Raw genomic sequence first — 13,549 nt, 5'->3', positions numbered from 1 at the left:
CAACTTGAAATCCAGTGTTTTCAGATAAAGTAATTTCTATATAATTATTTACACATAATATTGCTGATAAATCATTATTTTATAACACATTTCTTAAATAACTTGAATCATGGTAACTTCGAATTTGCGTGTTAATAAAACAATAAAAAAAATATTATAATTAAATCTTCTTAGCTAGACTTTAGCAGTATACCTATGTAAACAGCAATTTAATATTATTTTTCTCTTCGCTAGAGTGATTAACACTCTTATTATCTAGAACAATATATTGAAAAAAAAAACACCATTTTGATTCTTGTAATAAATAAGTACTTGCAATTATACAATTTTTTGAAATTTGTTTTCCTTACAATTTTCTTGAAAAGTTTTGTTTATTAATATAATATACTCGTATTAATGAAAGCACATATAATAAAAAAATATTTGTTTAGTTTTTGTTTCTAATATCTATATGAATAACAAAAAAAATCAGGAAACAGGTATAACAACAGACAATTCTTAAGAAAAACAATAAATATGTATTTTCGGTGGGTGCCAGTCTCATTTCTGGATCATATTTTCAAAAGTAGTTTATTTATTTTTTCTTAAATTTCCATTTAAGGCTCTTTCAGGTACCGAAGCTAGATTTTGAGAATTATGATCTACCTATTTATCTTTTTTCTACACAACCTTCTAATAAAGCGTCCTAAGGCTTTAATACACTTACTGAAATTTTTCAATAAGGTTCAAAAAGTTATCAAAAATGATTTCAAACTGAGTAACTATACGATGTCTTGCAAAACATTTGTTTTTTAACCAAATTAAACGAACCTGTTAGTTCCGAGTTCAATATTTTTACATACATACATACATAAAATCACGCCTCTTTCCCGGAGGGGTAGGCAGAGACTAATAATAGTATATATTCAATATTTTACGTCACTATAAATCAACATCTAGCTTAAAACTAAACGTGCGTAATAGAATGTTATTTAGAGGTGTGCAACACTAGAGCTAGCACTAAATTTAGGCTGTTTCCCGGCTCTTCCCTTGCGTTTTTATGGCGTGAGCGAGCCATAGCGCCAGCACGATTCCCGCCACCTGGAATGAGAAAATTAGAAATAAACACACAGACAATTATATCAAAGCACAACAGTTTTTACATACATTCATATAGTCACGTACTTATCCCTTGCAGGGTAGACAAAGCCAACAGTCTGAAAGGTCACGTTCAGCTGTTTGGCTTAATGATAGAATTGAGATTTAAATAGTGTCAAGTTGCTAGCCCGTCGCCTGAAGCCAAGCGTATTGTTAACAGTTTTTATAGATAAAATATTATCGATTTCGTTCTTCGGAAGTTCTTAAATATTTTTATGTAAACAAATACTCTAAGTTCGGAAGGCGGCTGTCATCACTTGATGGCTGTCGTGAATCAATGTCAAATGTCCTTAAGGCGCCATTTGCTATTAATTTATATAGTATAATTTTGCGAAAAATTTGATTTGTTTGACGTAATATTTACTGTATTTGCGATGGATCAGTTTTAGAAATAATTTTGCGATCAACCGTCTGCCTTAACCCCAACTCGCCGTGCGTATTAACATTGTTTTAAATACTAGTTTGTAAAAAAGTAATTATATTCAAAGGAGTGCCTTTTAAAACTGGGTTGCCATCCAACGTAATGATAAGATATATGAGTAAAACGTTTCATAATTAAACTTCAGCGAGTATTGCGTGGCTTTTGGGTGTTATTTTCACGCGTTACAAATGGTGGCATGACATGGAAGCGTTTCATGTTGGACCTGGGCGAGTGCTGTCGAGATTACGGGTACACAAATTAGGTTAAAATAATAAAATATTTGTACAAAAAATTTACATGTACTTTAAAAAAAATAAATAACATATTACCGTAAATTGTACTAGGAACTTTAAATTTAGGAATACTCTACCCTCTAGGAACCTACTTCCTAGGAATACTCCCTAGAATTCTCAAGAAATATAGGTTCCGAATTTCAGCTTCATACGAGTAGGTATTATGTCCAATAGTTACGAAATATTTTTTTGAAATTAAACTAAACGCCACTAAAAATTTCAGTACTTTGTATTATAAAACTAAAATTCAACAACCAAAACATAATTCCATTTCAGTACTTTATTTTTGCAACCTTATCTGTAGTAGGTGCCAAAAGTGAGACAGTCAGAAGTCTTGATCTTATCAACTAAGCTGATATCATCAATGTCAAAGCTTTAAGAAATGAAAGAAGGTTACCTCCAAGAAGCAGAAGAGTATTCCACAGACGATAACAGTCAAGCCAGCGCTGTGAATCGTCGTCAACACTTTATCTTCGCATCCCTCTTTGTAGTACGTGCGTAGAGTGAGACAGTCAGATCTCTTGATTTCATCAGCTCGGTCGGTGCCGTCGTTGGGGCAGCAGCTGAAGGACGGGTTGAGACGGGGCTCCGAGGCAGCATAGTTGTCAGGGCCGGTGACTCCACAGCACTCCAACTGTAATAGACATTAAAGTCTAAGAGAAACAAACTCCAATGATTCGGCTCGTATAATTGTCCAATCTGATAGAGCTATAGTAGTATGATGGGATAGTGTTTAGGTACCTACATAGTACCTATACGAATAATTATATGTCTCAGTTGCAATATTTTTTTAGTGCGAAGTTGACAAGAATTGTCTTTTAATTGATTTTTATCCCAGTTAACCTAAAGATACACCGATTTGTGACGACTGCTATTTTAGAATTTGCGAGGTATTATTTTGAATTTATATTGACAGCCAATGAAGCTAAAGTAAAAACTGAGGCTTACACTGCTCTGGACACGGTCCCAGAACTCCCTGTAAGTAGAGTCCTCCTCCCTCGTGGACTTGTTCTTGATGAAGGACGCGCGGAGCTGGGTTTTCATGGTGCCTTCTATCTGGGGACGAAGGGCGGCCGCCGCGATGCCAACGGAGAGTTCTAGAAGGATGATGATGATGAGGCAGCCGGCGAACTGTTGGCAGGAGAAAATTTATATTTAGTGACACATAGAAAAGAAAAAAAAATATCCTCCACTTTTAACGAATTAACTATATCGCCTGACTAATATCACTAGACAACACAAACAAATCTTAATTCTTCACCAGATGTCTTATTGGTAGATATTTTGCATACTGATGATACCTTCATTTTGAGATTTTTTCAGTTAATTAATTATTTCTGCAACTTTTAAAATGATCTAAATAAACAAACAGTTCTCAACATTATGTAAGTGCACAGAAATGGGCTCAATTCTTCTAATAAATTAAACCTCATTAAGTGGCGTGATATCTATTAATAGTTATATACATATATAGTCGTAAAGAGATTTATTAAAAAAGTAGGCTCATTTTTTGTAGCAGACTGTACAATTCTCGTTTGCTACATTTGGGTCAAGTTTGAATTATTGGCGGCAGTCACGAAAAATGCTATAATCATTAGTAGTGCCCCGTGGTGTTAGCTTGTTCAGAGTAAGATTGATGAGTCTATTACTAGTTATTTATATCTTTTTAATATATTATAGTTAAAAATTAAAGGAACGGGCTCCCTTACATAAAAGTATTCATAATTTTCAACAAAAAGCAAGTCTGGAATTTTTTATGTACTCCGATTTTGATTTATTTATGTACACAAAATTATATACAGGAGCATTTAATACAATAATTCTAGTACAAAGGTGCTACTTATTTCAATAGAAATCACTTTCAGTAGGCTCATGAGAGGAGAGATGAATTTTGGAGCGGTATGGCGTGTGCATAAATAAAGTTTAACATATTTAACTAAACATATGTATGCTAATACTGACATAATCATACTTACATATTAATCTTTCTACTACGCAAGGAAATGAGAAGTCTTTAACCCTTACAGGGTAAAAACAGCCAATAGTCACAAGTATCAAAGTCCACTTTGAGATTTAGATTTATTTCAATTTCAGCAGCTAAAAAAGCTTTCCAAGCTTATTAAAGCTTTTCTTTTGATTGACTCGAGGAGAGAAGATTGCTTTTGGAGTCTTCTTTGTCGTTACCTTTTCCCACTTTCTACGCGGGGTCGGCGCAGTATGTTAGTTTTTTCCAATTACCTCTGTCACTTGCCATCTCACTGGTCACTCCCTTTCTACATATACTATCCTTATTTTATGAGTTTAAATTCAAAAATAATATTTCTTGAAAGGGTACTTTGTAATGAATGTTCCCATGCCGTGACAGAACTGTTACTGCAGGGAACTTTTTATGTGTATTTTAATAAAATTATTAATAGTACAAAAATGAGCTCATCTCAGTCAGAGATCTAGTGCAAACAATCTGGGACATTTTCTATTTATAAAACTTTTCGTCTAAAGTTATTTTTCAATTTTTAGTGTCTATATAACTAACACGATTCACTATCTCTCAATAATTAAAACTGCTGGGTTCTGTCGACTTCGTAAGAAATACAGACGTGATATACGTATGTACATTTATAATTGTTTATTTAATTTTAAAGTATAATATATCAAGGTAATATATCAGACATTCCATAAAGTTAAACTCTAATTATATTTATTACGGAAGATAATATAATAACGATTAAATCGTGTATTAAAAATTACATTAATAACAACGATGATGTCATTTGCTGATGATACGACCGTATGTGTGCTTGGTTTGACTATTGACTGACCTATTTTTACTATTTGGGTCATGTCTCACTACACTTTACAAGCTTTTCTTGCGAATGTAGTACATATACATTTATTTTCATTTATTTCTTAATTTATTGTCGTTCATGAGAATGTGGGCATTGACTATTTGGTGTCATTAGTGCACTCTTTAACTTCCGTACTTTGAAAAGTCAAGTTTTCCAAATTTTAGCTTCCGAGAACAGTAGTTTCGACTGCATGCTATTGTAATACTCATTATTCGTGCCCCATTCCGACCTAAATCTCTATTTGTAAGCTTTTCGTTTACAGTAACAACTTCAATAGATCCATTATAAGCCTGTCCTGATTTATAGCAGCCAGTCGTGGACAGTGCTGGTGCTTCTCAAGCAGACCCTACGTGTCACAGAAATGAAAAGGCTGCGCTGGATGTGAGGAGTTCTAAGAAAAGACCACGGGAGGAACTTCCGTGAGCCCAGCAGCTTTCATCCTACTACTATTATAAAGGCGAAAGTTTGTATGGATGTACGGATGTTTGTTACTCTTTCACGCAAAAACTACTGAACCGATTACCATGAAATTTGGTATGTAGGTAGCTGAAGACCCAGAATAACACATAGGCTACTTTTTATCCTAGAGTTCCCGCGGGATTGATAGGGTTTCCATGCGGACGAAGTCGCGGGCGGCCTCTAGTGCAGACATAATGCCGAAGAGCCTATGTTGTTAGTACGGTCACGTCTTGCGTAAACCTGTATACCACTTGAGAAAGTACAGTACAGTAAAGGCAGTACCGTGTGGTTCCCGGCACCAATACAAAAAAGAATAGGACCACTCCATCTCTCTTTCACATAGATGTCGTAAAAGGCGACTAAGGGATAGGCTTACAGGCTTGGGATTCTTTTTTTAGGCGATGGGCTAGCAACCTATCACTATTTGAATCTCAATTTTATCATTAAGCCAAATAGCTGAACGTGGCCATTCAGTCTTTTCAAGCCTGTTGGCTCTGTCTACCCCGCAAGGGATATAGATGTGACCATATGTATGTATGCTACTTGGGGCACAGATGCCTTATCATGACGCGTCCGCCGGGCCGGTAGAAGGAGCAGACCTAAAAGATCCTGGCTGGACATCGCAAAGGATGATATGCGAGTCAATGGACTGAACACTCAGGACGCTGAAAACCGGATCAAATGGAGAGAGTAAAGTCGGAAGGCGAACTACGGTCCCTGAAATACTTTTGGGAGGGTGTAACGCAGAGATAAGTGAGAATCTTTAGTGGGAAAAAAATCTTTTTAAAATTGGCAATCCATAAAATATATATATATATTTTTAATATTAAAATCTCATATAAATATATAAATCTGAACAATGTATTCTCTCGTCCACATTCTATTCTAAGTTTAATTAATATTGTGAAGTTGACGTTGTTGAAGAAAATGCTGCAGTGCAGTTTGTTACCGCTTCTTCTGCACTGACGCCTTGGAAGCGGCAGTAAACTTAGTTTTATTAAGTGTTATTTATTTGACGTCAACCAATGTTGTTAAACCATACGTTTCGACAATTATTAAGCGATACGAATTATCCTATAGTAATGAAAAAAAAAAATTTTGAATTTGAATTTCGAATTTGATTAACATCTTAACAATACTCACAATGTACAACAGTTTAGGGCTCTCCTTCCACGCGCCGAAGCATCCGAACGCGGCGACCACTATTATCAGGACTCCTATCGCTATCAGGACAGCGTCTGTCTCATGCCCAGTCGGCTCCATGCTGGTGAAGCCCTTGATCATCCCCATGTCCACGCATGCTGTCGCGATGATAACGATGCCGAAGATCTGAAAGAGGGAGATTGACATGATTAGAAAAAAGATATATACATACATACATACATGATCACGTCTATATCCCTAGCGGGGTAGACAGAGCCACCAGTCTTGAAAAGACTGATAGGCCACGCTCAGCTGTTTGGCTTTGTGATAGAATTGAGATTAGAAAATAGAATTAGAAAAAAGAAAGCAACATAATACCTTCTTCTGCGGTTTTCTTACACGTGCAAATTAAAAACTCATACAAAAATCCTCCCTTCTCACAAGAAGTCAGCTTTTTAAAGCATAGATATTGTCAGTGAACTTTTTTTTACGAAACACAGTATTTATTTTACGGAGAAAGAATTCACTGGAAACAGCTAGCCCGTAATATACTCTTAGAAAAGCACTTATTTTACTTATATTTTATTTATTTATTTATTTATGTACACAAAATTATATACAGGAGCATTCAATACAGTAATTATAGTACAAAGGTGCTACTTATTTCAAAAGAAATCTCTTCCAGTAGACCTATGAGTGGAGATATGAATTTTGGAGCGGTATGGCGTGTGCATAAATAACATTTAACTAAAGATACATGCTAATACTTACATAATTAAACATGGAACAATTAAATAAATGACAGTAATAAACTACATAAACATACTAATATATAAGTCCATTTCGAGAGATAATAATCTTTAACTCGTCGTTTGAATGAAGAAAGAGTTTGGGAATCGCGAATATCATGCGGTAAGGAATTCCACAGACGTACAGCATGAGCAGAGAAGGAAAAGGAGTAGAAGGAAGTTATACTTCCAGCACTAAGATAAAATTTGCCGTGTGGTTCCCGGCACTAATAAAATAGGGCCTTTCCCATGGATGTCGTAAAGGGCGACTAGGGGATAGGCTTACAAACTTGGGATTCTTTTATAGGTGATGGGTTAGCAACCCGTCACTATTTGAATCTCAATTCTATAATTTTTCAAGACTGTTGGCTCTGTCTACCCCGCAAGGGATATAGACGTGACCGTATGTATGTACATATGAGAAACAATTATTTTGTTGCCTAAGAAATAGGTTACGTGGGTAGCGGGTACCGTAAATGGTGTAATAGTTTACAATGACTTTATCTTACGCCCTCAGTCTCTATGGGTTTAAGGTCGTGCCCTTTATTCTTCTGCCTAGCGACTTGCTAATATTTATGGTACCTAATGAAGGTAAGTTTTTTGTACTGAAATAAAGCTCAAGAAATGTTTTTACATACATACTTACATACATACAATCACGTCTATATGCCTTGCGGGATAGAAAGAGCCGACAGTCTTGAAATTACTGATAGGTCACGTTCAGCTGTTTGACTTTATTATAGAATTAAGATTCAAATAGTGACAGTTTGCTAGCCCATCACCTAAAAGAATAATCCCAAGTTAGTTACTACTACAGCTTATCCCTTAGTCACCTTTTACGACATCCATAGGAACGAGATTGAGTGGTCTTATTCTATTTTTTTATAGGAACCACACGGCATTATTTTTAGGAATTGTGATAAGCACATTAGAATTTAATAAAGTACCTACGATAAGTTTCATAAACGCAACAGCCAGTTGAGTACCTTAGTAATATAAAACCATTTCCGTAAATTTTCTTAATTGCTTTCAATAGATCATAGATATTTATATGCCTATGCGATAGATCTTTAAATTGGATACCGCCCACACTATTCTAGTGATGTGAAGTCAACGGCCGATTGCAGAGGCGACATCGATGAAAGTGCGCAGAGAATTTAAAATAAAAAACAAATTAAGTTTTTATAATATTCTTATGTACAGTAATAAAAAAAATAATAATATAAAACTGCAGGACTCACGCACTGATTTTATTTGTTATATATATGTATTAATAGAGGCCGCCCGCGACAGCGTCCGCGTAGAACCATTATCATAACATAACAATCAATCCCGCGGGATCTCCGGGACAAAAAGCTTATATGTTAGCTAGCCTATATGTTATTCTGGGTCTTCAGCTACCTATATACCAAATTTCATCGTAATCGCTTCAGTAGTTTTTGCGTGAAAGAGTAACAAACATCCATACTGATATCCTGATATACTCACAAACTTTCGCATTTATAATATTAGTAGGATTTATTATGTCATTAAGCCAAACAGCTGAACGTGGCCAATCAGTATTTTCGAGTTTTTGTCTACCTCGCACGGGATATGGACGTGATTGTATATATGTATGCAATAACTTTTTAACCAGTGAACTTTCTAAAGTTATAAAAATCCGGAAGGGTAAACAGAGACGCTACATCCACTTGCCACGATCTTCCACTATACAAACAAATTCATGACTCTTATCATGCGAAGATTTTGATGAAAAACTTTCTCTGATTGGCCTGGGTCTTGGATGTTTATCTATATAAGTATTTATTATAAAATACAGTATTGTTGAGTTAGTATCTCGTAACACAAGTCTCGAACTTACTTCGAGGATGACTCAATCAGTGTAATTTGTCCCGTATATATTTATTTATTTATGCAAACTCGGCTGTTTCGGGAATTGCACACTCTATTTGATTATTTCCCTTCAAGAGCTGTCAGTGTTAATGCGTCGTTTCTTTGTAATCGGGTTTCTAGGTTTTCTGGATGTTATCCAGTTTATAATTGTTCGTTTGTGACAAATGCGCAAGAGTACATGACTTTCGATAGCCGACGTGCGTGTGCATTAGTTACATACATACATATAGTCACGTCTATATCTCTTGCGGGAGAGACAGAGAAAGCAGTCTTGAAAAACTGACAGGCCACGTTCAGCTGTTAGGCTTATTGATAGATTTGAGATACAAATAGTGTCAGGTTGCTAGCCTGTCGCCTTAATGAAGAATTCCAAGTTTATAAGCGTACCCCTTAGTCGCCTTTTACGACATCCATGGGAAAGGAACGAAGTGGTCCTATTCTTTTTTTATAGCGTTATTATTAGTTCTTGAACTTAAATTCTATTGTAGAAAATGCCAAGTGGTTTGTAAATTCCAAATGGGTACAGTTCCATCTGTTTTCCGAGAATGTAGTAAGAGGTGACTAAAGGCTAAGCGTTATTAGAGTGACGGAAGTCGGATGGCAGTCTCGTCACCTCCTTTAAAAACAGAATACGTCCTTTTTAGGATAGACTGGTCTAGAAGAATTATGAAGTATCCTATTCAAGGTAAATTCCTTCAAATCCAACTGAAACTGTATGATTTGTCATTATGTGTGTATTATTGTACGTTATATGAATACGTCTCTTTGCGTAGGTATTATTAGTTGATGGAAGATTGTATCACGGCTAAGTACTAATTTGTACAATTGACCATATGTTTCATGCCATCATGGACGCTTATACATCTGACGTCATGATTTACATCAACTCTGTTAAATCATTTAAAATGACTCTCAGATCTGGTATCTCTGGGTGACAGGTATTTTTGTGGTTCCATACTTTTTTATTAGAGGGGTACTTTTAGAATATTGAAAAATAAATATAAATATTTACGGGACAAATTACACAGATTGAGTTAGCCTTGAAATAAGTTCGAGACTTGTGTTAAGAGGTACTAACTCAACGATACTACATTTTATAATAAATACTTATATACATAAACATCCGAGACCCAGGCCAATCAGAGAAAGTTCGTTTCTCAACATGCACTGGCCTGGAATCGAACCCGGGACCTCCAGTACACGATGTCTTAAAGATGAACAATTCATAACTTTTAGGATTAAAGTTTTAATTTTAGATGCACACATCGCGATTGATAGAAAAATGGGTCAACGTACGAGACGAAGGAAATGAGCCGTGAATGTGGGTAGATGACGAAATTTTCCGAATCGGTGATGCGTAGGCGCATTATGTTTATAATCCGAGAGTTCTGTCCTACGTATAGAGAAGGTGTAAGAGTATGATTCACGTTATTTGTAATGCTTCTAGCTTTTACTACATATGAAAGTTCGGGTAAGTCTTTCTAAATAAAGCTTTATTGTATCGTTAAAGTTGGACTGCGGAAAACGTAAGCGTGTTTAAGGGAATGATTATTAGAACAAAGTAGTTTTAGGGCGCTTGTTTTAGCTTTTATGGTTATGACTAAGGCTATTAATTTCTACCTACATTGTGCTATGTATGGTATAAGAAAAACAGTAGAGTGTTGGAGAAATAGCTATAATTTGAAAACGAACGAGGCATATTGACATATAAATAAAGTTTATAAGCGATGTTTATTGTAAGTAAGTTAATAAGCCTGTGTTGTCATGTTGAAATAAATAAATAACTATTTCGTAAAAATAAATAAACAACTTTTTTATTTGGTTGTCTGGAAGAAATCTCGATTGGGCTAAGTCCGCTATTGTACTTACATATTCTTCTTAATCCAATGACTGTTTTTTAATTTGTTTTCTTTTTTATGTGTTATAAATAGTGTACAAACAAACAAATTATAATCAATTAAAGTTATTTATTTATTGCCGGGCCCAAGTAGACATATAAAAAACCTGATGATACGGTTGCATGGAAATAATTAAAGTGTTTGTAGAGCGGTGTACGAATACAAAAAAGAATAGGACCACTCCATCTCTTTCGTGGATGTTGTAAAAGGCGACTAAGGGATAGGCTTACAAACTTGGGATTCTTTTTTAGGCGATGGACTTGGGCTAGCAACTATTAGAATCTCAATTCTATCATTAAGCCAAATAGCTGACTGAACGTGGCCATTCAGTCGTTTCAAGACTGTTGGCTCTGTCTGCCCCGGAAGGGATATAGACGTGACCATATGTATGTATGTATGTAAGTATGTTGTAGATTAGCAGCCAGTAAAAAGTTTATGATATCAGAAATTGTATCTCTGACACCGTAGCATGGCACGCGCGATGTCGTTTCTATCGCGCGAAAAACTATCGCGTGACACTTATGACCTCAAACAGAACAGCAATAGATTTTAGCTCGATAAAAACGGAGGGTGCAACCGGGAACGAAATTGCGACTTATTCCGCGTGAATTTCATCTTAATTTCGGGCACTAGGTTGTACCCAGTTCCTGATAAACGAGCTTTACCAAGTGGCGCCGACCTTGTATAGTTTTCATATACATAGTTTCCATTCGCATGTGGGGGCAGATCAATCAAGCCGGTAAGTTAACTTTTTCGAAATATATAAATACCTATGTTTTATTTTCTTCTTTAAGGAAACAAATTTTTTCAGCAAGTAAGTAAGTTTACTATTTTAAGTAGACTTTTTTTTGTTTAAATGTGTTTTTGTAAAACGAATAAATGTTTTTAAAGACTTGTTTGCTATTTATTTAGTTAAATCATATTGAATCGACCATGGTTACACATCCAGATGCTGTGAAGTATTAGTATTCAAACTAACTAAACTAATATACATATAACTAATATATATACTATAATAACTTTGAAAATAGTCATTGATACATGGCCGGGGTAGGATTCGAACCTGTGCCTTTATGCGCATCACGCATTTTAACCGGTCACCTCACCGTTTCGACCTCAGACGCTCTATTTTTATTATAAGTAGGTATAATAAATGAAATACTTCTTAATATAAAATCACTGCACCAAAAGTGAATTTGCTTTACAAGATGACACATAGCTTTTTTGTTGGAAAGAAAAGTTTACTTAGCGAATTGCTTGCCTTTATAAGGTTGCAGGGTAACCTTGCAGTATCACTCATGGTCAGTAGTCTTCCGTTGTTATCACGAGAAATGTGTAAGATACTTGAAACTGAAATAAAAGGAACATACATACATATAATCACGTGTTTATCCCTTGCGGGGTATACAGAGCCAACATTGTTGAAAGACTGATATCCCCGTTTAGCTATTTGGCTTAATGATTGAAATTGAGAACGAAAATAAATCTTTACTATATGGTTTGACAAGAATTTTCTTCTTATCGTTTATAGGGTGTGGGTTAAGATGACTTAATTGTAGCCTGCCTTTTAAACATTTCTGAACGGATTCTCATTAAGCTTTGCTGAAATATATAATATAAATATTTATACTTACTAATGGTATAAATATAAAATTTGTCTGTATGTCCATAGTCATAGAGATCATGGCAAGTGGAAAGAGGTAGTCTCTGCCTACCCCTCCGGGAAAGAGGCGTGATTTTATGTATGTATGTATGTCCATAGTCAGAATTGAAGGAATCCTAAATGCCTACGGAAATCGGAAAATAAATGATGATGCACATATGAAGTGACATAAAAAGTATACACAATTTGGTTCTAAAAACTACTTGAATAATGATAATCGCGTGCAACAACGGGCTTATCTCACCGGATGGCAGGCGGGAAAACAGAATTTACGAAGTTAATCATAATAATTGCCAACACGGTAAAATTATATGTATCTAGTGCCGTGTGGTATCCGGCATTTTAGAATAGGACCACTCCATTTATTTTCTGTAGATGTTGTAAAAAGTGACTTAGGGAATGATTAATGAACTTGGGATTATTCTTTTAGGCGATGGCCTAGCAACCTGTCACTATTTGAATCTCAATTCTATCATTAAGCCAAACAGCTAAACGTGGCCCATCAGTCTTTCAAGACTGCTGGGTCTGTCTGCTCTGCAAGGGATATAGACGTGATGATATGTATGTATGTAAAATTATATGTATCCAGTGCCGTGTGGTATCCGGCATTTTAGAATAGGACCACTCCATTTGTTTCCTATAGATGTTGTTAAAAGTGACTTAGAGAAATATTAATGATCTTGGGATTATTACGAGTATTGTAGGCGATGGGCTAGCAACCTATTATTTGAATCTCAATTCTTACGTTGTCGGCCTTGACTCAAGAAATCTTACGACATTCTTCATATGACATAACGCTTGTTTATGAATCTCCTTCACCTTGGCCAATAATTATGCATAATGCTATGCAGGAATGATAAACAAAACATCAGCATAATAAGTTGTGTGAGGCTTATAACGGTAGGTAAGAGGGTACTTCTATACTCAGACGTCGAAGCTACAGACGTCGAAGCTATGTTCTGTCGAAAAGGAATTTCGAAGAAGGATTCCATTCAAGAAGGCTAGGAG

At 35.5% G+C, this 13,549-nt stretch overlaps 2 protein-coding genes across 2 annotated transcripts in view; one reads left to right on the top strand and one right to left on the bottom strand.

Annotated features, from left to right (window-relative positions):
• The window catches only part of LOC106137109 (putative acyl-CoA-binding protein), a 347,495-nt gene that overhangs the window by 60,088 nt on the left and 273,858 nt on the right, over nucleotides 1-13,549 (top strand). The gene's annotated exons all lie outside the window — the stretch shown is intronic.
• LOC106140294 (23 kDa integral membrane protein) overlaps nucleotides 850-13,549 on the bottom strand; it is a 23,000-nt gene continuing 10,300 nt past the window's right edge. The window contains exons 2-5 of the mRNA XM_060944306.1: nucleotides 6,300-6,485; nucleotides 2,800-2,982; nucleotides 2,249-2,485; nucleotides 850-1,080 (exon numbers count right to left, since the gene is read on the bottom strand). Coding sequence (XP_060800289.1) covers nucleotides 1,006-1,080; nucleotides 2,249-2,485; nucleotides 2,800-2,982; nucleotides 6,300-6,485 — 681 coding nt within the window. The 3' untranslated portion in view covers nucleotides 850-1,005. The remainder of the gene's footprint in view (nucleotides 1,081-2,248; nucleotides 2,486-2,799; nucleotides 2,983-6,299; nucleotides 6,486-13,549) is intronic.

This window comes from Amyelois transitella, chromosome 5 (genome assembly GCF_032362555.1).
Source record: "Amyelois transitella isolate CPQ chromosome 5, ilAmyTran1.1, whole genome shotgun sequence".
NCBI classification, from domain to species: Eukaryota; Metazoa; Arthropoda; class Insecta; order Lepidoptera; family Pyralidae; genus Amyelois; species Amyelois transitella.
The sequence above is the reverse complement of the archived record's forward strand: the minus strand, read 5'-3'. Positions and strand labels throughout refer to the sequence as shown.